The sequence below is a fragment of the Paramecium tetraurelia genome, assembly GCF_000141845.1.
Source record: "Paramecium tetraurelia macronuclear, complete genome".
Taxonomy (NCBI): Eukaryota; Ciliophora; class Oligohymenophorea; order Peniculida; family Parameciidae; genus Paramecium; species Paramecium tetraurelia.
The window spans coordinates 344,753-368,619 of NC_006058.1; the positions used below are offsets into that span (position 1 = coordinate 344,753).

At 25.9% G+C, this 23,867-nt stretch overlaps 8 protein-coding genes across 8 annotated transcripts; 3 read left to right on the forward strand and 5 right to left on the reverse strand. All coding sequences in view use genetic code 6, as the record gives it.

The window, feature by feature from the left end:
• The first annotated feature begins 2,384 nt into the window (after positions 1–2,384).
• PTMB.163 (Protein kinase) lies at positions 2,385–3,605 on the forward strand. Its single annotated transcript, XM_001346951.1, has 3 exons — positions 2,385–3,020; positions 3,049–3,224; positions 3,248–3,605. The coding sequence occupies 3 exons, from the start codon at positions 2,385–2,387 to the stop codon at positions 3,603–3,605; spliced, it is 1,170 nt and encodes a 389-aa protein (XP_001346987.1).
• A 116-nt stretch (positions 3,606–3,721) lies between these two features.
• PTMB.164c (Protein kinase) lies at positions 3,722–5,253 on the reverse strand. Its single annotated transcript, XM_001346952.1, has 3 exons — positions 3,722–3,766; positions 3,791–4,846; positions 4,870–5,253. 3 exons carry the CDS (start codon positions 5,251–5,253, stop codon positions 3,722–3,724), a joined length of 1,485 nt encoding a protein of 494 aa, XP_001346988.1.
• A 217-nt stretch (positions 5,254–5,470) lies between these two features.
• Positions 5,471–7,054, reverse strand: PTMB.165c (hypothetical protein). The annotated part of the gene is made up of 1 exon (XM_001346953.1): positions 5,471–7,054. The coding sequence occupies one exon, from the start codon at positions 7,052–7,054 to the stop codon at positions 5,471–5,473; it is 1,584 nt and encodes a 527-aa protein (XP_001346989.1).
• A 325-nt stretch (positions 7,055–7,379) lies between these two features.
• Positions 7,380–8,271, reverse strand: PTMB.166c (tRNA methyltransferase). Its single annotated transcript, XM_001346954.1, has 2 exons — positions 7,380–7,533; positions 7,562–8,271. The coding sequence occupies 2 exons, from the start codon at positions 8,269–8,271 to the stop codon at positions 7,380–7,382; spliced, it is 864 nt and encodes a 287-aa protein (XP_001346990.1).
• Positions 8,272–10,532: 2,261 nt separating this feature from the next.
• PTMB.167 (hypothetical protein) lies at positions 10,533–13,503 on the forward strand. Its single annotated transcript, XM_001346955.1, has 4 exons — positions 10,533–10,651; positions 10,677–12,148; positions 12,177–13,176; positions 13,200–13,503. The coding sequence occupies 4 exons, from the start codon at positions 10,533–10,535 to the stop codon at positions 13,501–13,503; spliced, it is 2,895 nt and encodes a 964-aa protein (XP_001346991.1).
• Positions 13,504–13,901: 398 nt separating this feature from the next.
• Positions 13,902–16,334, forward strand: PTMB.168 (K+ channel). Its single annotated transcript, XM_001346956.1, has 5 exons — positions 13,902–13,926; positions 13,956–14,590; positions 14,613–14,817; positions 14,843–16,190; positions 16,214–16,334. The coding sequence occupies 5 exons, from the start codon at positions 13,902–13,904 to the stop codon at positions 16,332–16,334; spliced, it is 2,334 nt and encodes a 777-aa protein (XP_001346992.1).
• Positions 16,335–16,822: 488 nt separating this feature from the next.
• Positions 16,823–19,030, reverse strand: PTMB.169c (hypothetical protein). The annotated part of the gene is made up of 1 exon (XM_001346957.1): positions 16,823–19,030. The coding sequence occupies one exon, from the start codon at positions 19,028–19,030 to the stop codon at positions 16,823–16,825; it is 2,208 nt and encodes a 735-aa protein (XP_001346993.1).
• Positions 19,031–19,310: 280 nt separating this feature from the next.
• On the reverse strand, positions 19,311–23,859 carry PTMB.170c (hypothetical protein). Its single annotated transcript, XM_001346958.1, has 2 exons — positions 19,311–23,484; positions 23,510–23,859. 2 exons carry the CDS (start codon positions 23,857–23,859, stop codon positions 19,311–19,313), a joined length of 4,524 nt encoding a protein of 1,507 aa, XP_001346994.1.
• Between the last annotated feature and the right edge of the window lie 8 nt (positions 23,860–23,867).

The window sequence follows — 23,867 nt, forward strand, 5'->3', positions numbered from 1 at the left end:
ATTTTCAGGATATAATAAGTCTTCGATATTAAAATTAGGTGGTAGATTTGGATTAGTAGACATATATTCCTTTATTTTTTATATTTCTGGATTATTATCCATATGATTTAAGAACTAATTTAAATAATTTATTTACTATTATTTGATTTTATTATTATTATTACTATTACTATTACTTAGCTTCCTATTATTCTTGAAGTAATTTCTCTTCTTATATTCTTTAGGCTTCTCTCTTTTTTTCTTCTTCTAATTCCTTCTATCTTTTGATTTCCATCTCTTTTTTGTATTATTCATAAGTAGGCAAAGAAACCATGAACTTCTCCAAAAACTCCTTCATTCCTTCTTGTTTATCAAATACTGGGTATTATTTTGTTATTTAAACAAATTAAATTTATAACTATGTGTATTTATCTATAGGTTCTCTAATCATCAATGTATAAGAAAGTTGGATGACTTATTTTTTTGGAGTTGTGATATTGGCTGTTCCTTCGAATAATGTCTTGTTTTTGATATTTTCAAGACTTATTTAACCTACTCCTATTTCAGATGATCCAAAGAATCCTTTTTCAAATAGTCTGACTTCAATTTTTTTATTTGAATATTCAACTCCAGTTTCTAATGGAATATCATGATCAGAATTGAATGAACAAGTCTTGTCACAAATTTCAGTTTATTTGCTCACCACTCCCCTAATAATTAGAATTAAGAGTACTTGTTAGTATCCAAAGAATAAAATAAGTAGTATTTTTCATATTTGCAATCAAGTTTTCGAAATTTGATTCTTATGATATTTGGGGGGATATCTTTATTTTCAATACATACTGAAACATTCAAATCTTGTGTCTCTAAATCTGGTAATAGAATCCACTGCATTTTTTATAATTATTTTAGATGCTCAAATGCTTAGCCATAAGAATTTAATCTTGATTTGCTCTCTTCATGAGGATTATAGGTTTAATTTTAGCCTATATGAATTCTTTTTGAGTGCAATGATATTTTATAGAATTCTTTTTCCTTATTATTGGCTTCCATCAATTAATTGAATAGCAAAGTTTATTCTAACATAATTCAACATATTACATGATTTATATTATTATTAATTCATTTTATGAAAGTCTTCTAAAGTAAGTTCCTACATTTCATTGCATAAGTAATTTCCTATTGGGGGATTCTGTCCTTAAGTAAAAAGTTCTCTTAATTGCTTTCCTTTTTCAAGTAATTTAAGTGCTTATTCAATATCTTCTTTCCTCTTAACTTTAGCATGATTTGATAAATAAGTAGCGTAATTGTAATATTCTTTATATCTTTTTAGTAAGGCTTCGTATTTTACGTGGATTGGCAATTAATCTAGATTTTCTTCTAAATGTTTTTAGGCATTTTTATCGATTTTGATTGAATCTAATTTTATATTACTATCATAGTAACAAATCTATACTCCTAAAGCTGCTAAGGTTTCTTCAACGTTTACTTCTATGACTGAGGTATCATAATATTTGGCTTTACTCTTTAAACTATTTGAGCAAAATTTTCTGAAGGATTTTGTTACATCAATGTTTATTCTGCCTTTAAAATATTCATTCTATTAGTAATTCTATAAATTAATAGTTTTTTTAAATACCTTTTAATAAATAATGTATCTCCTTAGGATTATGCCTTCTGTAGTAAAGCATATTAGTCTTTAAATGTTACTGCAATAAACTTCCCATACATATCATCTCTCAATTTTCCTTATTCAACAAAATCAATTAATTAAAGTAATTATTTTTAGAGAGCCTATCTTAAATTTGTATAAAAAGCCAAACTTTAACTATTGCTTTCAATGGATGGCTATTTCATACATGTATTTGTAATAAAACTACACTCCTGTTGTATTAAATTAAAAGATTTAAAACTTGGGACAATAGTATATAATTATTCCTATTCTATAAATTTTGATGTGCTTGCATTTAACTATTTTATATTTGATTCCTTTTTAACAGGTTAGGGTTCATTATAAACTTACTTTTATTGCTATTATTGCTAAATGATCTGCTATTGCTAATTTTATTGAGTAGAGAATTGCTTCTCAATTTATTACATCTGTTACTATTTCTATGTTTATTCAATTTATTCAGTTTATTTTTTTTGTTGATCTGCTTAATAATTCTTTTGAATTGGTTATTATTGAGGTTAAACAGTTTATTGTTGAACTTTTGGGTTTTCATTAATTGGAGGTCTCTATTATACATTCCTTGAATTAGATGAAAATTTACTCAATTTTAGCATCAGTTTTTTCAACTTCAATTTTGTTAACTTCCTTTTCTAATTAGGCTATCAAATAATCCATATCATCCTCCATCTTTGCTAATTTTATAAATGAAAATTATTAATATAATTATTTTATAATGTGGCAATTTACTGATGATTAATATCCTAAATTTACTACTTTTCCTGAAATTTTGAAGAGGCCTGATGCTAAAACTAAATAAACGAGCATAGATAACAAACTTGCTTAGGAGGATCAAAATGAAAATACAGAAGTTAGACCAAAAAAGGTAAATATGAAACCTAGACTCCCTGTTTTATCGAATTTACTCTTAAAGCCAAAATAGCCACCTACCTCACCATAATAAAATAAAAATAAAGAAGAAAATAAAATTACAAAGAAATAACGTATGGAACCTGTTAAATCCGTAGTTTAAATTAGATCAAATTCAAATGCACCTTAAATGGTAAAGTAACTAACAAATGAAAAATTAGAAATTAAGGAAAAAGTCAAAGTGGAATTTAAACCATTAAAAAAAGTAGAGAGATTAGATGAATATGAAATCTAAGAGATTATTGGTTAAGGTTCTTATGCAATTGTTAGAAAAGGAGTTCATAAGATTAATGGTTAGATTGTGGCCATTAAGGTTTATTCCAAAGAAAGACTCTATGATCCTTAACGTGCTAGAGCAGTGGCCAAGGAAATTCAAATTCTTAGATAATGTAATCACAAGAATATTATACATTTGATCAAGGTTGTAGAATCCAATAAAAATGTAAGTATTATCCTTCAATATTGCTTAGATAAATTTAATAATGGAATACGGAGGCGATCAATCTTTGAAAAAGGTTAAGAACTTATAAGAAGTTGAAGTTCAATTAATTTTCTTTTAAATATTGAAGGCTGTGAATTATTTACACAACAAAAAAATAGTTCATCGAGATATCAAATTAGATAACATACTACTAAATGCATAAAAGTAAATTAAACGTAACTATTAAGAGAGATCAAACTAATTGATTTTGGATTTGCTACAGAAATTGATGGATATATTAACACCACATATGGAACTCCTTCTTACATGAGTCCAGAAATGCTACCTCCAAATCCAAGATATAATGAAATGACAGATATCTGGAGTTGCGGAGTTGTACTTTATGCTCTATTGTTTAACAAATTTCCATTTAGTGGTCATACAGAGAAAGAATTATAAATGAAAATAAAGAAACAAGATCTACATGTCTACTCAATTGATGAAGAGATTTTGGAAGTGTTGTTAAATTGTTTAGAGAGGGATGTTGATAGAAGGAAAACAGCAGATTAATTATTAAAAACTCTCTGGATGATTTGCATAGATTGATTTTAATTTTATGATGATTAAAATTTAATTACTTTTTAAAGTTGATACAAATAAAAGGCAATACAATAATTACCCCTTTAAATTAGTTATGAAAATTATAAATCATAATTCTTCAATCAAACTGTTTTATTCATAAGATCTTTGAAGTTTTGGAAAGTCATCTAAAATATTAGAAAATTATATACATAGTCTTTTTTTAGAAGTTCTATCATAATTTCTGTAAAAAATTCTTTTTCTAAAGTATATTAAGTAGCCAATGTTTCTGCAGTAATAAAGTTCTTTTTATTTTTTAATAATTTGAAACTTATGTCTATCCTTTCTTCTTCAATTAACTCTTTACGATCAAAAGCATATAAAATAAATTCTTAAAAAGTGATCTTTTTATCCTTATCCATATCTACCTTTTAAAAAATATTCATGCATATAATTTTAGTGTTGTTCGAATCCTCAACATATTCAGTATATGAAGTGATAAGTTCGGAAATACTAAAATATCCATCGTTATCTAAATCAAGTGATCGAAAAACCGAATATATTTCTCTTAATTTATCAGGTGGATAATTGTTAATAATGAATTTAAGTAAATACACTTATAAAATGTTAAGTTTTTTTGATTCTCTGAGTCTTAACAAGGTTTCTCTAACCTACTCTTCTGGTAAGACAATTTATTATTTTTTAAACCAAATATGTTTTGTAATGTCGCTTATGGTGATTCTGCTTTTTGGGTTTTTCTCTAAGATTTACTATAACAAGGATTTAGCCTCATCCGATATTTTGTTCTCATAAGAAATATTAGAAGCTTATACATCTAATTTTAGTAAGCTGGCAATGTTGGATTGAAATGGTGATTTATGATAAAGTAGATTATATAGTATTATTCCCAAAGACCAAATATCTCTTTCCTCAGAATATTCTTGATTCTCGAAATATTCTGGTGGTAAGTAATGTGATTCTTCTAGAGTTGGCTTTTTCTTCATAAATAAATGGTACAAATCATATAGTTTTAAGTATTTATCCCCGAAAAGAGCAAAGCATTCTAATGTTAGATGTCCATGAGTCAGTTTCTAATGATGCAGATATTCAATAACTTCAACTATCTAATTAAAAATAAAAGCAATTTCTTTTTCATCATTATAAATTTTTGAATTTAGCACTACTATTTTTTCATTGTTCTCTTCAGCTACATGATATTTTTATTATTCCTCATAAATTTCGAATTATTGTATTAAATTTGGATGATGCTAAGTTAGATATAAAAATATACAAGTTAATATTTGAGTAGCGATGCTATGTATTTTGAATCAGAAGATTTATAGCTTTTAATAATTCTTACAATTCCAGTATTGTTGTGTTAAATAGTGGTGAATGGAAAATCTTTATCTTCCTACTTAAGTAAGCTATAAAAGGAAGAAAAATTTGTATTTCTATAGACCAAAAAAAAATTGATGTTTTTCAAACTATATGCTGGCTGACTCAAATCATTATGAGATTAAAATGCTGAATGTGTATTGTGCCGAGATTACGACCTCACTCCATTCAATTAAGTCGTCTGCCTATTTGGAGTGGTTGTTTATGATTGTTTTTATTTCGCTTCTTGAATCTTTGCTCTCATTGATTACTTAATCTTTTATGAAGAACATTAACCCATTTTAATATCTTACTATATATATTTTTGCAAAGTTAAGAAATTATAAATGAATTTAGAGAATTATACTGACTTGATAAATATAAAAAATATATAAGAATTAATTCCTAACTTAATTTGTAAAAGATTTCGCTCTACTTTATGCTAAAATCATGAAAATAGACATAGATAAAGTTTATAACTAATTAAATTAATAAAGTCAAACACACTCTAATATTAATCAATAATTAAGTTATTAATTGTACTTGAAGGATCCTATTTTAATTAGTTACCAATTAGTACCTTATTTTTGCAACATGTTTTTTGGAATGTTTGAAGATGCATAATCATCATTTTAACTTTAAGTTTGTTCTATATGAACTTTATTTATCCCATTAATAAAATGGTCTTATTTTAAATCTGTTTTGTTATTTTATTAATAAACTTAAGCTGATTCAAAAAATAATTTTTTATTGGTTTGAACATTTGAAAAACTTCTTTTACAATCTATTTCAGAATAAACTCCAAAATTTTGGGAATCCTTTTATTTCTCATCCTTAAAAATAGAAAATTCGCTTATATGATTTAAATCATTAACTTAAATGGAATCAAAAACTTCAATGTCTTTGTTCAATTGAGTCTAATTTAAATTAAAACTTTTAAAAGATTAGAGCAAATTCATATAACGATTTACCTTGCTTGAGAATTCAATAGGGGAATTCTTTTCATCATGAGGCATCAATTTATTTTAGGACTGAGAAGATGGACATTTAGGAAAACTTATACTCATATGGTTGTTAGATTAATTTTGATTTTTCATTTCATTAAAATTGTATTCAACAAATTTTTTAGTTTATGAATAATCGAAATTATTCTCTAAATTATTTTCAGTCTAAATTTTAGTTTAATTTTCATAATGATTATCATTATTTGAATCGATTCTTTTTGGAATTAAATTTAAAGAGTTTAATAGTTTAGTCTAATATGAATCATTTTTAATTCCTAACTTTGATTCGCTTTCTCTATTCATTTTATATAATTATTTTTTAGGTGTATGCATAGGTATATCATATGAACGACTTAATGATTTTTTTGTAGTTTCGATTGTTTTAGCTTTATTGGATAGAGTTTATAATTTTTCCTCAATTATTTAAGATTATTCTTCCAAAAATTTTTGTTTAAATTCAATGCTTTTTTATTGAAAATATTCCTTTAAAGATAAACTACTGTTATGAAAGTAAAGCTATTTCTAATCATTCATTTGTAAATCCTAATTGGGCAAAATTTTGCTTGTTATCTATTTTGAATTCTTAATAAAATAATGTTTTAATTTGTTATTTAAATTACTTTATATTTTAGATTTAAGACCTTCTGCTATGTTTTTTATTTTCTCATCTTCATAATTTTTGATTGTTTAAATGTTAATATTTTGAGATTTCTAATAATTTTAAGAAATTAATTAAGTACTCGTTGATCTACTTCTAAAATTCTGTGTAGTCTAATATTGATTCTATTCCAGATTTTCTTTCGATTTATGCATTTATTTAACTGACATTTTTGTAAAATCTTCATTATTGCATTCACAGTTTTTCATTTCTGTCTTATTTAAATTAGTCTACCTAAAATTTGTAAATGTCTGTAAAGTGCTCGATTAATAACCATAATATTTATAGCTTTAACCTTCTACTACTTTTTTGATTTCAATATAGTTTTCTATATCCTTTCGATTAATTGAATACTCAGATGAACCTTGTTTGGAAAAAGAATTCAATAAATGACCTCCAATATCCCATAAAATTTATCCTTTGTTATCGTTGGATATCATTATAAAATTTATTATTAAATTTTCAAAAGCAATCATTTCAGTCTGATCGTAAGGAATAAAGTTAAAATAACTATAGAGCTGGTTGCAATTTGATGGATGACTATTATTCTATAAGTATAAATTTTTTAATTTATAATATCTTCAATTAGAGATTCTCATTTAGATTTCAACATTTTTTATTAAATGTTGTAAATACGAATAGGTAACCCAAGAATTAAATAAGGTCTAAAAATCAATTAATAACATGTGGCTCGATTCCAAAGAGTGCTTTCATGTATATTATTATTATATTTTAATTTTACATTTATATTACACCATCTAAAAATCATATATATTATGCAAATGTTAAATATCCAGTGTGTCCATAAGCTTAATTTATTCCTGCAGAATAAGTAACTCTCTTATTTTAATCTGTGCATACTTTCTTTTAAACATCATCAAATAGTGATTGTTCCTGTTTAACTCTTCTTTCAAAATGTCTATGATTTAAATACTAATTCTCTTTACCTCTTTAAACATTCTAATGTCTCCAAGTTTTTCCATCCTTATTGCTTTAATTCCAAGGCTGTTTTTTGCACCTATTCAATGCAGGGAGAGAAACAACAAATCCTTCCACCTTTCTTAATCATTTTCTTAGAGTGATCCAAAGCTAACCATGGCTAAGGCAAGTCCAAAAATATAGCATCTATGCTGCTTTCTTATGGAAATTCTCCTTAGTTTTCAGTATCCTCTCCTTTCAAAAAGCCATTAGCATAAACATCTCTCCAAAAACAAGTGGCCTAATTGATTTTCAATTTTGCAAACAATTCTTTACCATTATTTGCTCTTTCCTTATTGAATTCATATGTAAATAATCTGCCCTTATGACCAACAGCTGCTGCTAATGAACAAGACAATGATCCACTACCTGTTCCACTTTCAATTACACGCTAACCTGGTTTTAAACACAACTTAAGTATAATCATTGATATATCAGCCATAAAGAGAATTTAAGTTTTGTGAGGAACTGTTTCTGTTATTAAATGAGGATTTGGAGTCATTAAATAAATGGGCCCTGTTCCATTCTTTGAAAGTATTTCTTCCCCAGGCTTAACAAGAAAAGTATAATGATGGTATGCTCCGTATTTATTTTGATATGTTTAACCTTATGTAACTGTAAGGAATTATTTAGGTTTTCCATCCTCAAATAAAATCATGGTATCACCATATTAAATCATTATTATTTATATATATTTAATATTTCTTATATTATTTCCATAAAAATAATCAATGAAGTATTTCTGATAAAGTTATAGCTTATCCATTCTATACCTTAACATCACAATCAGATTAATGACTTCTATTTTTTAAATATTAAGATATTTGTTATTATCCAAAATGTATTTTTTTACTAATTTAACATTTTCACTACTTGATTGAATTCTTTATATAGTTCATTTAAATAGTTGTTTTATTAATGTATTATATGATTGATTTTGGATTTAAAAGTTAAAAATTCTAAATTTGTATTATTATTTAGATTAAGTCTAATTTTTATTAGAGTATTATTGTAAGAAGTCTTAAAATTACTGATTAATTAAGATTAAGCTTAGAATGAACCCTAAATTTTGTTTAGTTTTCAGAGTATTCACTTTCTCAAAAATGATTGTTTTTAAGCCTAATGTTTTATATTTATTATTTTAAATCTAAGAATTATTGTTTTATTCATTTTACAAATATCTTGAAGTTAAACTCTTTAAATTTTTTGGATTTGAATTAAAATCTTAAGTAACTATGTATCAGGTTATTTAGATATTTAAAAGCGAATGAGTTAAAGAACTTTAAGAAGGATTTCATTGAGATTAGAATATATTATAGTGAATTAATATCTTTTGTAGTTCTTTGTTTTCCACTAATGAAATAGATTTTATAATAGCCTACTTGTTTTCCATTTATTTCAACTTTTCTTGTTTGATTTTTTATTTGTTTTAATCTTTAAAGACAAGTATTTGATTAAAATTAGAATCAAGATTTACTCATATTAATATGTTTTAAATTTTTTACTGAGAAAACAAGTAGGACATCTTGTTGGTAAAGGAATTGGAAATCATATTATTTTAGATTTGTTTGAAGTAGCATAGAATCATTTACTATAAAAAAGGTTATTTATTAATATAATTAAGATGCTATTTAAGAATAGACTATTATTTTATAAAGAATTCTATTACATTCCCTAATTCACAAATGTAAGATTTTATTTAATTTCACTTTTTAGTCTTCACACAAGATAGTAATTTAACTTATTGGGTTATATAATTTAATTTGCATTTCTAGCATTATAATTCCAAATTAAAAATTATTGTTTCACATTGTTATTAATGGTAGAATCTCATTTTTGATTACTTTATGATTGATTTATTTCCAACTATTTCTTTTTAGTTGATATGAATTCTATTAATCTTCATTTTCTATTAATCATCTATTTTACAAGACTTCCATTTTTCTCATTTTATTGTAACACAAATTCAAATTTTAAATAATTACCTTGTTTATAGTAATTGAGGTAGATAATGATGATATTTGTAGAACTCAAACTGCGATTAAATTTAAGGTTAGTATTCATGAAAATAGTAAACTCTTGATATATATTCCTTATTTTCTAAATATATTGTAAATCATCTTGAATTATCCATGAAACTGGTTAAATAAAATATTTTTGTTTTAGTTAAATTTCATTGATTTCTTTTTTGAAATAATCATTTTAAGAAGATGCATGCTTATGATATAGTGTATGATTGAATATATTAGATGAACCAAAATAAGAGTGATAAAATCTGACATATCCTAAGTTTTTAATTTAATATTACAGAAATAATTCCCATATAAATAAATTAGTAAATGTCAGAAGAATTAAATTCAAGTCTTGATTCACTCGAATTGGATCTCTACCACAAGCCAAATCCTAAAATAAAAACTATAATTGATTACCTTAGAGCTTAGAATATCAGATTTTGCACTGATCCAAAAGCAAAGGAATATAACTATTATTCTAGCCAGTCATACAAGCAAAATAATAATTCTGATTTTGGAATGTAGCGAAATAAGTTCATTCAAAGAAGAAAATAGGAGACTGCCATATCATTTGCAATGAATATCTCTTGATTGTTACTTTGTATATGTTATTTTTATGGTTTAATTCAGTAAATATTTAAACATTATTAATTCATTAGATTAAATGTTGATGCGTCAGTTCGATCTTTAGAATTTGTAATCTATGTGAATTGTATATTTAAAAGCCAGCATTTAAGTGGATGAGAATGTAAAGTATATCGAAAACTGTATATTTAAAATTAATTCAGATAATAAATAACTGGTTTAATTAAAGTTAAAAAAAAAAAAGAGTATTAGTTTAAAATAGAAACATTTTGATGATTTTTTACACAAATGATATTTGATAAAAGTAAATCCTAAGTTTTATTTTAATTTTCATATAATATTTATGTTTATAATTTTTTTAATCTAAGCTTTATACTCGTTAAAAGCAGAGAACTTTTTGTGTGGACTACGCCTATTTTATGACGAGTCAACATTTTTTCTGATTGACTAACAAAATGAAAAGTAATAAGTTTATTTAATTACTGAGTACGATGCCTTACATACTAACAAGCCAATCACCTCATTTTGGGTTAGATATCCAGTAAAGTTATAAATCCTCACCAAGTTTGAATAATAATTCATATTTTTTGGTCGGATTTTCAGATGCCTATATTTTTGCAGGTGATGCTAGTGAAATATAATGGATATCGATTTAGGAGTTCAAAGTCAATCAAAATAGAACCAATGCATCAATTCATAAATATAATGGTTATAATGGATATTTTGTTGATAAGGGAGTAGATGGAGGGCATTTGCTAATCTCCACAGAAAATTTGGTTCGAGATTTTTCTTATGGCAAAACGGATGCTGTAGATAAATTTGAGAAAATGGGTTTTATTTATATTGTATCTTGGGGTGGCAAAGGGGATGCGTTGCTGATTTTAAAAAGATTTATACATTTAATCGAAGAATCTGAAGGTTAAGAATATTGTTAACAAAAGGTCGCTTTAATCTCATTAGAGTAAATCAAATGTAATTTAGATTAAAACTTTGAACGCTTAACCTTTCATACACCTGATCTATATCATCCACCTATACACTACCATTTGGGAAATGAAATAATCAATGGGTCCTTGGAGAATAAATATTTTACTAAAAACTATCCGGGACTTTAAGTTTTTGTTGCATAAAATTTGAATTAAGAAATTCTAGAATTGAGAATTCCTCTTAAAAATATGGAAATTCATTAATAAACAATATAGTATCCATTAAGTGGACTAGTTATCACTCTATAACAAGAAAATAGAGGATTTATTCACATTGTAATTTTTGAGAGTGATGAAGAAACTCTTATACATTACAAAGAAGATGAAAATCTAGCTTATATAACTGTTGGTATGACTGATTCAAAAGTCTTTGTCTTTTCATTTGTTACTTCATAATTTACTAAATTCCCTTCAATGGATTTGATTGAGCATGTATTTTAAGATTGTATTTTCATAATTCACTAAAGAAACAATGTTTGTGAAAATACCCAAGGATAATGTGCAGATGTTTCTTTAAACCTGTTTAAACAGCTATAATTTGAATTGCAATCAGATTAATTAGTTAAGTTTAAATCTAATGGAGAATATTAACAAACTCCATTTGTTGAGATGTATGAAAATCATACATAAATCTCGAATGAATTTAATGTGTTATTTTCTTCTGAGATTAACAATAGAGAGATGAATCATGGTGGATATATTGGGTCATATCTTAGAGTCACCTATAAACATTAAAGCATAAATTCTTTGATTATTAATGAACAGAATGAAAATTTAGAAGTATTTTATAGTATTAATGATAATATTTGTAATTCTATTCGATATACATTAGATTTTCATTCAATTCGAAATATTACTGGAAAGACTTATGTTTTGGTATTTACATCTTAAAATGAGTTAACAGACATATAATGCTTGTAATTGTTCAGGGAATTCATTGATCACATCTAAAAGTTATTTATAATTGATTAGGGTACACACTTATTTACTTAAGCATTTAGTTGAAAATCATTGTGAAGCCAAACAAAGATACTATGATGTAACACCCATCTAGTATAAGGAAATACATAAACTAAAAAAATAGCCAGCAGAGTTAATTTAAACTGCTGATTAAGATTAATTTGAATAAAGCGATTTAGAATATTCAACAAATGATGATGAAAGTTGTTCAACCAGTCTTAATACGAATTCAGAAGAACTAGGATTAGTTAGCGAGGCTTCTTTAATACCTGATGAGAACCATCTAGAAACTTAAAAAAATGAAAATATAAGAGAAAACGAGAATTTAACAACCTAAGATCCATCATAAAAAGGCAACTTTGATAATTAAAATTATAAATAACAATAATAAGAAATATCACAATAGATAAATAATTTTGAAAATAAATAAATTTATTAAAGTAAAAGAGAACAGCTTGATTAAAATGAAAAATCAAAACTAAACTAACAAAATCCAAGCTCTAAATAAAAAGATTTAAAATCTTAATTGATAAAACAACTAGGAAGTAAGATGGAAAAAGTAAGTTCGCAGGTTAAAAAAACTTAAAACTCATAATAAAATAAAGTTTAAGAAACATAGACTTAAGGGAGTGAATAAGTGGAAGAATAAGAGCTGTAAATGGATTAAGGAGAATAATATCAAAAAACATTTCATCAAAAAGAAAAAGGATCTTCGAAAAATGACTAATATTATGTTATGGGAAATAGATATTCAAATAGAGAGCATTATAATAGAGATTATGGTAGAAGAGAAGAATATTATGGTAGAAGAGATAATTATTACGGAAGAAGGGGGGGTGATCATTATGGTAGAGGAGATGATTATTATGGGAGAGATAATAATTATTATGAGAGAGACGATTATTACGGGAGAGATGATCATTATGATAGACATAATAGTAGAAGAGGACCTCTATTGACTGGGTAGAGTGTCACAATACCAAAAAATCCAAACGATTAAGAGTTAGGGAAATTCTTAAGGGAAGTTATTAGCAAATTATAGTAAAATTATTATTTATATCAAGTATTTATTCAGATCCATGCGATGCTAAATCTACAAATTATAATCCAAATAATTGTGAAGCAGACAATTACTATGGTTCTTCTTCAATAAAAAGATCAAATCCAAGACAAAGGGATTTTTATCGAAGTGCTTATAAATATGATAATAGATATGAATACAGGGGTACTCTTTATCATTTAAGTAGTTTGTATCACTGTCTATAGTAAGTGTTATTTCAAAGGGGAATCTTTGTAACTCTGTGGTCACCAAAGGAATATTCCAAAATCCTAATAATCTTTATATATTCTATCTATTAGAGCAGATGAAAATTACATTGTTGAATTTTATATGAGAGGAAGTGATGGGAGATCAGAATTATACACATTAAAAGGTACTTAATAGTGTTTAAAGTCTCCATTAAGAGTTGATTGGCTATTACAATGAATTAAAATATATAATTGACTTCCTTTCAATTTTTATATTATAATATTTTATAACTACTTAAGAACATGCTAGATTAAAGTGAGGCCGAGAAAATTGAGGATAAACTTTTAATTACCAGATAAGTCAATACTATTGGAAAGTATGAGAACTTTGGTATATAATAATAGTGCTTTCCAATCAATGAGAGCTAAGTTTTATGGATTTCGAATGAAGAACAAAGCAATACAAAATAAGAAACGATACTAATAACTGGCTCCTATTCATTTTCACATCATAAAAGATGTTTCTCGAAAAGAATATTATTAGTAAGATATATAATGATTATTTTGAAAAGTGTCTTAGAAAACTGGATAAGTTTGGGGAAAAGTAAATAAGTCTAAATTCGCCAGATTCAAAAGAAAGTTGACCAGAAAATGGAGAGCAATAAAGAAGTCAAAAATTGCATAGAAAATAACTAAATCGATTAAACATATCCCAATAATAAATCCAAACAACGAATTCAAATTGATCTGGGATATCTTTCTAGCTTTTATAAGATTCTATCTTCTGTTTGTCATTCCTTATGAAATAGCATTCAGTAATAAACTCTTATATAATCAACTCCTATGGACATTACAGGTTTCCATCGCTTTATTGATCTTTGATATTTTATTAAACTTTATAACATCCTTTTATGAGAAAGGTTATTTGATATCAAACCATTATAAAGTGGCTCGTAATTACATAAGGAACGGTTTCATTTATGATATTTTTTGTGTTATAACATTAGTCTTAGTACTTGCTCAGGAACTCAGTGAACAAAATAGTTATATCGATTATAAACACCAGTCACTTCGAGAATACAATTATGCAAGGAGTGTGATTAGCATCTTAGGAATCATCATCTAATTATAAAATATCATTCGAGTCTTTTAGAGACTATAAAACAGCTAAGATTATTCAGAAACTACTTCATTGTTAATAGACCTAGTAAACTATAGATTTATCATAGATTAAACTAGTGATGTTTTTATTCTTACTGGAACATCTATTTAGTTGTATTTGGTACTTCGTTGGCATTTAAGATATTGCTGAAGATTCCTGGATAAAAGCTAATGGGTTATCTGATGCTCCTTACACTGATTAATATATAACGGCATTTTACTTCTCGTCGGTTACAATGTTTACTGTAGGATATGGAGACGTTGTTCCAAGAAGTAATTACTTCAAAAATCATATTAGATATCTATGAGAGATTAGTGACCATAGGATTTATGGTTTGTTCAACTTTATAATTGTCATATACGGTTTCAGCGATCTGGAATGTGTATTCAAAATTGAATGAGAAAAGTGAAGATCACATTCGCAAAATGAGAGCTATCAATACTTATATGAAGAGTGTGAACATATCCAATCAACTCAAATATGAAATTAGAGAATATTTAACATTCTATTGGAAAGAACAGAAACTAGAGGAGAACTTAGAAGTTAAGGATATAATAGGTTAATTATCTCAAGACCTTTAGGAGAATCTCATCTTCGAGGCTAACTCTATCATAGTCAAAGGGTGTAAGCTATTTAACAACTATTTTTCCCATGAATTCAAAGCTGAATGCTTAAAACATGTTCAATCAATAACTCTTACGCCATGCAAGACTGTGCCATTTGATTAGCCATGTTTATTTTTCATAGAAAGGGGATCTATTGGAACATATTTAAGAAATAATAGACTTCGATTAGCAACCCTCTAAACTGGAGATAATTTTGGATTAAGAGAATTTATGTTTGATGATATCCCATCTTTAAGATACACTTCTGTTGCTTTTAGCAAATTGGTCTTCATCACAAAAAAAGACTTCATGAAAGTCCTTTAACAATATCCTGAAGATCATGAATAATATTGCTAATTGAAAGAACAACTCATCTTTGACAAATCATATTTTGGTATGGATTGTTATTCATGCAAAAGCCTTTAACATACTATTCAGCAGTGTCCTTTGCTGACATTTAATCCAGACACAGATTCAGTCATCAAAAAACATCAGTACCCTTAATTACAAACTAGAAGGCCCTATAAAAGGATATTTGAAAGGAAAAGACGAGCTATTTTTAAGGAACTTAAATAAAATGATAATGCAGATAAGATTTAATTAACTATCCCAACAATAGAATCATCAGATTCTTCTGAATTTGAATTAAAAGAATCTTGGAAAGCTTCTCATTCAAACTACTTTTAAAAAATGTAAAATATCACAAGGAGATAATTTCCCAACAAACAAGCCTTAAATATTAAGTAAATACGATAAAAATTACACCCTACAAACTAGACTGTCTAAATATTAGAATTACATAATCCAAGAGAATTTGATGAAGAATGTTTAAGAGAAAGTGATAAAATATTGTTAGAAGACTTAAAATTAAAACTGAACTAGAGAATTAATTTAGAAATAGATTGTATTAAGAATTACAAAAATTATCATCCTGATTTTAATTCTGCTTGGCTGTTTAAAAGTACAAAAATAAACTTGAAATTCTTTGAATAATGGAAGTAACTCAGTCTCTTTCTTACTTTTCCATATGAATTCATTAAGTAATTATAATTGAAAATATAAGAAAATATCGCTAAACCATTCTTAGAGGTAGCCAGCTTGTAAGTCCCCAGAAAGATGTCAGTCATCATAGGAAAAAGAAAAGGGCAACTGCGTTGTATTTTAAACCGGTTTAGGTGAAATGATTTTGAATAATTAATTTAATGCAATCTTCCTAAGAGAAACTGCCTTATTTATAACTCAATAATCGGAGATCCTGTTCTATGGCCAACTCAAATCCTGCAATCTAGAAGCTGAAAGACACCTTACTTGTTGAGAATCAATCTAGCAGAAGTTATTTAGGCAGGAAATAAGGAGATATTTTGGATTCAATCCTAGAAGATGCAAGCTTGATAATCAACAATAAATTACTTGAATAAAATGTCTATAAATTGAAGGATTTAGGCTTATTGAAATAATATGATCCTACAGTAGCAGTTTAATAGGGATTTAAAAAAAGCAATTATGTTTTGAATGATTATCATAGTAAAAGCACTACTAATGGATATTCTAGAAATTATGGAGGTCTATTCTACAATAGATGATAATATTATATGCAAAAATTCAGTATTTCTTAAATAATACTAATACTAATTCTATATATATATAATGATTTGCCAATAAATTTATTCCATCATTCAACATCCTCAACCTTAGCTCTTTTATTTATTTGTTCCATGAATTTCTCAAGAGGACTGACATTCTTAAGTTGTTCCTCTAATTATTTCTTCTTTTCACTCTCTTTCTGAGCCTTCTTGCCCTTCTTCGATTCCTATTCCTTTTACAATTGTTTCTCGTATTATTATTGGAAGTATTATTCTTATAATTGTTTATCCCTCTCCTACATTTCCTTTATTAATTTATCCTTCTGCTCTCTTTCCTAATTTAAGAGATGATCAATATCTTTCATATCCTTTTTGTGTCCCAAAGTCGACGTCTATACTTATTATTCTTAAGGAACAATAGGCTATAGCAAATTTGGTGAAGGAGCAGGGACCTGAGGTTTTTTGAAAGTATTTAAGATGTCATTCAAGTTCTGATCATCATTGATATTTGCTTGTTTGTAGATCTCTTTATTGAATGACCAAAATGTTCTAGGTGGAGGTTTATTATATTTTCTTTTCTTTCCACTCGCATCTTCTTCTTATCCATTACTAACCAATTACATAGTTGATTCATTTTTGAAATACGCACCTTCTCCTAGTGGCTCTAACATTTTCATATCACAAACCATGAAATCACTTGGATTCCTATGAAATAGTTCAAAACAAGGAAATGGACACAAGAATATCTTATTGACCTTCAAGAGTTTTTCACACAATTAACATCTATAGTATGGTTTAGTCAAGCCTTCAAATTTCATACACACCAAACAATATTTAAATGTATCTTCTTATTTCTAAGGTATAGGAGTATGGAATTGATCAGCATACTGTTTTTATAATCCAAATGACAACTGGTCTGTATTTGATGTGTTTTCTTAGTAAGTGACATTCAATTTACGTTTGGCTTCATTACGATCTCTCTCTATCTATTATCCTTTCTCATTAAGTAGAATCTTAGCTAAATCATGTCTGAATTGCGATTGAGATGTCTGCTGAATCAATAAAAATGTGTTATGAATCATAATTTCGAAATATTCTTCAAATTCAACTCTCAATTGATGAAATCCTTCAGTATTATTCAATTATGATGACTAATAAAAGTTACTTCTAAATTACTATAGATTTGTTATGTGTTCTTGCAATTACTCCTTTATCTTTTCATAAGAAGTCATGTAAGGTCTATTCGATATCAGACGTCTTTATGGGAAAACATCCACTTAAGTTCCCTATTTAACTAAAAATAATTAATCCAATTCGTACTCTCCATCCTATAGCATTTGAATCAAATTATGGCTGATGTTTTAATAGCGAATGACTGGGTAGATAGATTGATCCACCAATTGAATTATCTTGTCTAAACTAAGATCAAATAATATGTAAGTAACATGATTCTAATTAGAATACTTATAAAGCATTCTCATCACTCTGTTAATTCTATCCTCATTCTTCACATTGTTGCAAACAACTAGCAAATCAATAATTTAAGAACTGTCATAATCAAATATGTAATATGCTTTGTATGCCTTCTGATTTTATTCGACAATAATTAACTCTTAATCTGGATTATAAAGTGATTTTAATTTCTTTGAAAATTTGCTGACTTCCAATTGTAATTTTGCTCTTTATTATTCATCAAAGTATGAAAAAATATGAAGATCTACAAATTTGAATCTACCTATTGGCATAGTAACTTCTACTCCTCCTTTTAACCAGGATTCAGCATTCCAATAATCATCCAGAGATGGAAATCTATACACTCCAAACAAAATTTGCAAACCTAAGTAAAATTAAATCTCAGCTTCTTTGTATTTCTTCTTGTGATAAATTTATTGAGTTTATTGCTATTATTTTACATCTTCTTGTAACACCATTAAAAGGTAATGATTGATCATCTCTGTTAGTGTAGATACAAAACTATTAGGCAGGAAATAGTTCAAAACATTTTATGGACTCTACAAAGAAGTCATCTTTAATTACGGGGTGTCCAAATAGTTTAAGATCTCAGTTATTTATGAAATATCTGTTGGTTGGATGTTAAGTGCTTTTCCAAAGCTTACCATAGCAGCGCAATCCCTCTCATCATCAGATACTATTTAAACAAATTACTCTTCACAATCACTCAAAATTATTTCTTATTTCCAAAAACAATTATATTTTTCTATTTCATCAAGTGATTAAGTCTATTAGGAACTTCCAATAGTCTAAGTTGTTGAATTACTCAAAGTCTCTTATTTCATTTCTATGATATTTTATTATTTTATTTTAAAAGCTTTCAATCTCAAATATGCTTTTCATTTATCTTGCAAATAAATAGATTATTATGCCATTATCCTTTTATTATTTTATTAATAAATAAATTATTTAATTAATTAATTATTGTATTAATTATTTTTCACAAAAAGACTAAAAGATAAGTTATATATATATAAAATATAATTGCGACTAAAAATTAGAAAACTTATATATGTTAACCCATATTTCATTAACCACTTTAGTTGAATTAATAAATAAATTAAATCATACAATATCTAAATCAATAAGTGGCGAAAGAGATCCCTCTTAGGTTTTAAATTAGCCTATTTCATCATTAATGTATTCACTTGACTATTAATACAATTATTATTAATTCTAAATTTAGGATTGCTAGATTTAAGATTATTATTATTAGGAAATCTATTGATTATCTTTTATTTTCGTTGGCTTCCTTTTTATTGCCTTGATATCCTCTATGATTTTCTTTCCTTTTTCAATTTTAATTTCACTTATTTCAGTTTCAACATCATTTAGACCTTATTCCTATTGCTCTTTCTCATATAATTTTATATACATTCTATTTAATAATTCCAAGATTTGATCATCTTTTAAAAAATCATTAGTTTTACTTAAAGATTCAACCTTTATGATGATATCTCTAATTAAGATTTTCTCTTCAATATATTTAATGGCTGTTAATAATCCAATAACAGCTTAAAACAACCTTAAATCATATGTTTTGTTAAGCTTGTCTAACAGTGTTACAATTTCTTTGTATTTCTTTTGTTTCAATAAAATTTTAAGGATTAATTTCAATATTTTAGATTTCTAGTATGAAAAATTAAGTTCATGAAAATAATACTAACTAAGAATTTTATCTTTTTCACATTTATACCTATCAATTGATTTGTAATAATAAATTAAGTCTTTTGTGTTCGGTAAATAAACCGATTGAATTGAATTGAAAACTTAATCAATTGAGGCATTACTATGAAATAATAAATGAGTAGAATAATAAAATGATTCAATCAAAAACCTTTATGGTTTTTTTCTAATCAATCTTTTTTTATTCCCAATAAATTCCTCTAATATATTGTTTAGAATTAGGTTTACCTCTAAATTGGAAAATTGTGTATTTTTTTCCTATTCTAATTAATCCTAATCAAAATTTTGGATTTTAAAATGTTTTTTATCTAGTTCAAATTAGAATTAAAGTTAATTTTAAGATGGATTCAATAAATAAGGAAGTTTTTACTTAATGAGTTCTATCAATTAATTCAATTGATTATGTAATTGATGTCTTAAATATCTTCTGATAAATTTATATATTGATATTAATAAATCTTATTTAATTTCTACTTCACTATCTTTTGAATGAAGGAAATACAATATTTAATGGTTATTCATTTGATTAATCAAAGATTTGAGAATTTAAAGATTTTCCAAATTTTATGCAATATCTTCAATATTAATTTTATAATATTTTCTCATTACAACCTTTTCTTAAAGCAGCAATAGTCTAAAGTTATTTTTTATATCAAAAACATTGGTTGGTATCATTTATTTTTTCATGAACAATTTCTCATATACTTATTAAATTTAATTGAATTTTTATTAAGAAACTGTTGTTTAGTAGATATTTTATTATTCCTATAATTGTAAGAGATCCATTATCATAAAATGCTCTTCTAAATAATGTAAATCAGGATAATTCTAAATTATTGATTGTACTCTTTGTTGACAGTTAAACCAATCTACATCTGACTTTTTCCTCTATGATAAATGATTCCTAGCTTTATCAAATAATGTAATATAAAATTCATTCCATAAAAATTAAGAATCCTTATATGCTAGAGCAAACAGAAAATTCTTAAATTGTGAATATTCAGATTATTCATCAAGAATTTCTTGAGCTCTTTATAACAAATAGAATAAATTTGCTTTATAATCACTTTCAATTTTCCAATTCTTTATGTTATTATAATGTTCCTCAAGTGGAAAGCTTTATGCTAACTCTTGATTATCAAACATATATGATTCTAATTCTTCTACAAATACACCGATTTCTTGTTCAATTTGCTTATTAAGTGATGGATATACATTGGTTAGTAAAAATTCATTGATTTATTTGAAATCTGAAACAGTCTTGATGCAATGAGGTAAAAAATAACCCAAAAATTGTAGTTCTATTTTTGTCAACTCTTTTTTGAATTCAGCTTAGAGATAATATTTTTAGATTACTATTTGATATAGTTAAGTACTTAATTCATTAGTACTCATGCCGAACTCGCATTTGACACATTCTTTAGCAAATCTTTTAATATGATTAATAATCTTAGGGTCGCCTACATTAATTTAAATAGAATGATTAATTAGAAATTCCACTGTTTTATTTGAAAATTAGAAGATTTTTTTAGTTATCCTAAAAGAAGATTCAATTTGACTTTCTTCTAATACCATAGTTTTGAATTCATTTTTATACTAACATGGCTATTCCAATTCATCTTCTGATGCATCAGAAAATGAGTCTGGTTGAGGTAATTTAGTTTCAAATTTATCAACTTCCATAGCAAGTGTATTAGGCTAGACAATGAATTAAGGTGTATGTTGAATTTTTAATTCTAGTAAATGGAGTAAATAATAATTTAACTCTAAATCAGCTTCAATATTATTTTTAAAAAATTCTACTAATTAATTGTACTTTTATTTGGATTTTATTTTAATATCAATAAACTCCATTAAAATAGTATCAATATTTACAAAGTTAAAATAATCATTTAGTTTAAAATTATGTATTTTTAGTACTTCTAAAAGAATTAGATATTTATTAATGTTATTTGGTGATGCTAGAAATATTTCAGTAAATTTGGCCAAAATTTCACTAGAGTCAATTTCTATCAAAGAATAAACGAAAGAAAACTTGAGGAAAATGAATCCTATATCTATTTCGAAATCGAAATTATTAAGATTTAAAATTTACAACACCAAGGGTTACACAAACTTTTATATCTCTTTTAAATCCTCAATTCGACAAGCAAACTAAAATTAATTTAGAAAAATGATTGACAACCTTTACAATAAATTATTATTCTTATTAGACTTTAAATATTCAATAACCTATATAATATATGTTCTTATTTTTTCATTATCTTCCAATTTTTATTCTCTCTCTTCCCATTACGTAATAATCTTTAGAACTTACTTTGAGGTTTTGAGTTCAGATTCTATTTTATAAGCTAGTATTTTGTCATTAATTTACTATTTTAATTTACTGTTTTTCAATTAACTAGCAAAATGCTTCGCCATTTTAGGTTAAAAGAAATGAATATCGCTATGAATGGTAGCCATTATGATTGAATACTTTGTCAAATATTCTTTTCTTTAATTGCTATTAATCAAAATGCTCGAAATATCAGTTTGTAGTAATTCCAATTTCATATTATTGATGAAAAGAATGTAATTCTTGATTTTATTTTATTCTTCAGGAGATTTAGGCTTTTTTTCTTTGAAACGTGATTTTAACTCGTCAAAAGCAATTTCTAATAGTTACAATTTTAAAAAGGGATCATCCACCAATTTGTTTGTGAAATATTGAGCCCAAACAACACAATTAATTAATCCTTTGGATACAAAGTTAAAATTTTGAATTGATTATTTATAAGAAAGAAAATCTTGTAGAATTAATATAATTAATTTCTTTAAAAGTTCAATAACAGTAAGGAAACTTTAGTTGCTTAATCGTTCAGATAAAAATTTAGAAATGGAACACCCTTAATATTCATTCTGCTCATTTGATATTTTAGTATTGTTATTTATCATGGAAAATGAAACCATATCCCAACCATAATTTTATTTAATAAGATCGATTAATTTTGTATTAGAATTATAGATATTTTAATCTAGATTAAACTATTATTAATATTATGATTGTTTTGATTTCTGCTTTTCAATTTATCTAACTACTTGACTTGGCTATTCTTTTGAAACAAAAGTTTTTTTTTTGTTTTGATTTGATGTTACAGTAATCCTTGTACTAGCGATTAGATAATTATCTTTAGATGGATTCTTTCTAAAATTGAGATTAATTTGAAACAAACATTTGATATCTTTAAAGAACTTTCTGATATTTTAAGTATCTAAAAAAATCTCTTATTCAAATTGTTGTTCTTAGAGAAGATAATAAATTTAATTCTCAGGTAAAGACTGTAGCTTTTGTTCAATTTGATTATATTCAATCAACAATGTATTAACAAAAGCTGTTTTTTGTTTAGTTAAATGGTAGTTTTCTAGTTCTTGTATCTATTGCTTCAAATTAGTATCATCCTTCATCATCTTAAAATATTGATTGAAATCATCCCAACTATCCATTAAAAAGCTAATGCAACAAGCTTAATATAGAAGAGGCTAAGTTAGAATGCATTATGAACAATATTAAAGACTATAAAATTTTAATGTTAAAATACGCTTTTAAATTTAAATTTAAAGCTCTTGGCATCATTCCAAGTTGACGAAATAAAAGCGACATCTTTCTGTAGGTTTACCAGCAATTTTCTACTATTAATGTGCTCTAATAATAATAATTTAAGGCTTCGCATTTTTCAGAAACATTTTCGCTTTGTGCCAATATTTCAGCCAAAGACATATAAATTCCATAGAGAATCTTTTTATCCTCTTAATTTATTATGGAGGGGTGATTCATCAATTTCTTAAGGATTGCAATGCCATCTGCAATTTAATCTTCTTCCAACAAATCAATGGCATTCTGATACATTTGAAAAAGCTCTGATTCAACCTTTTCTTTATTTTAACTCATAATAATAA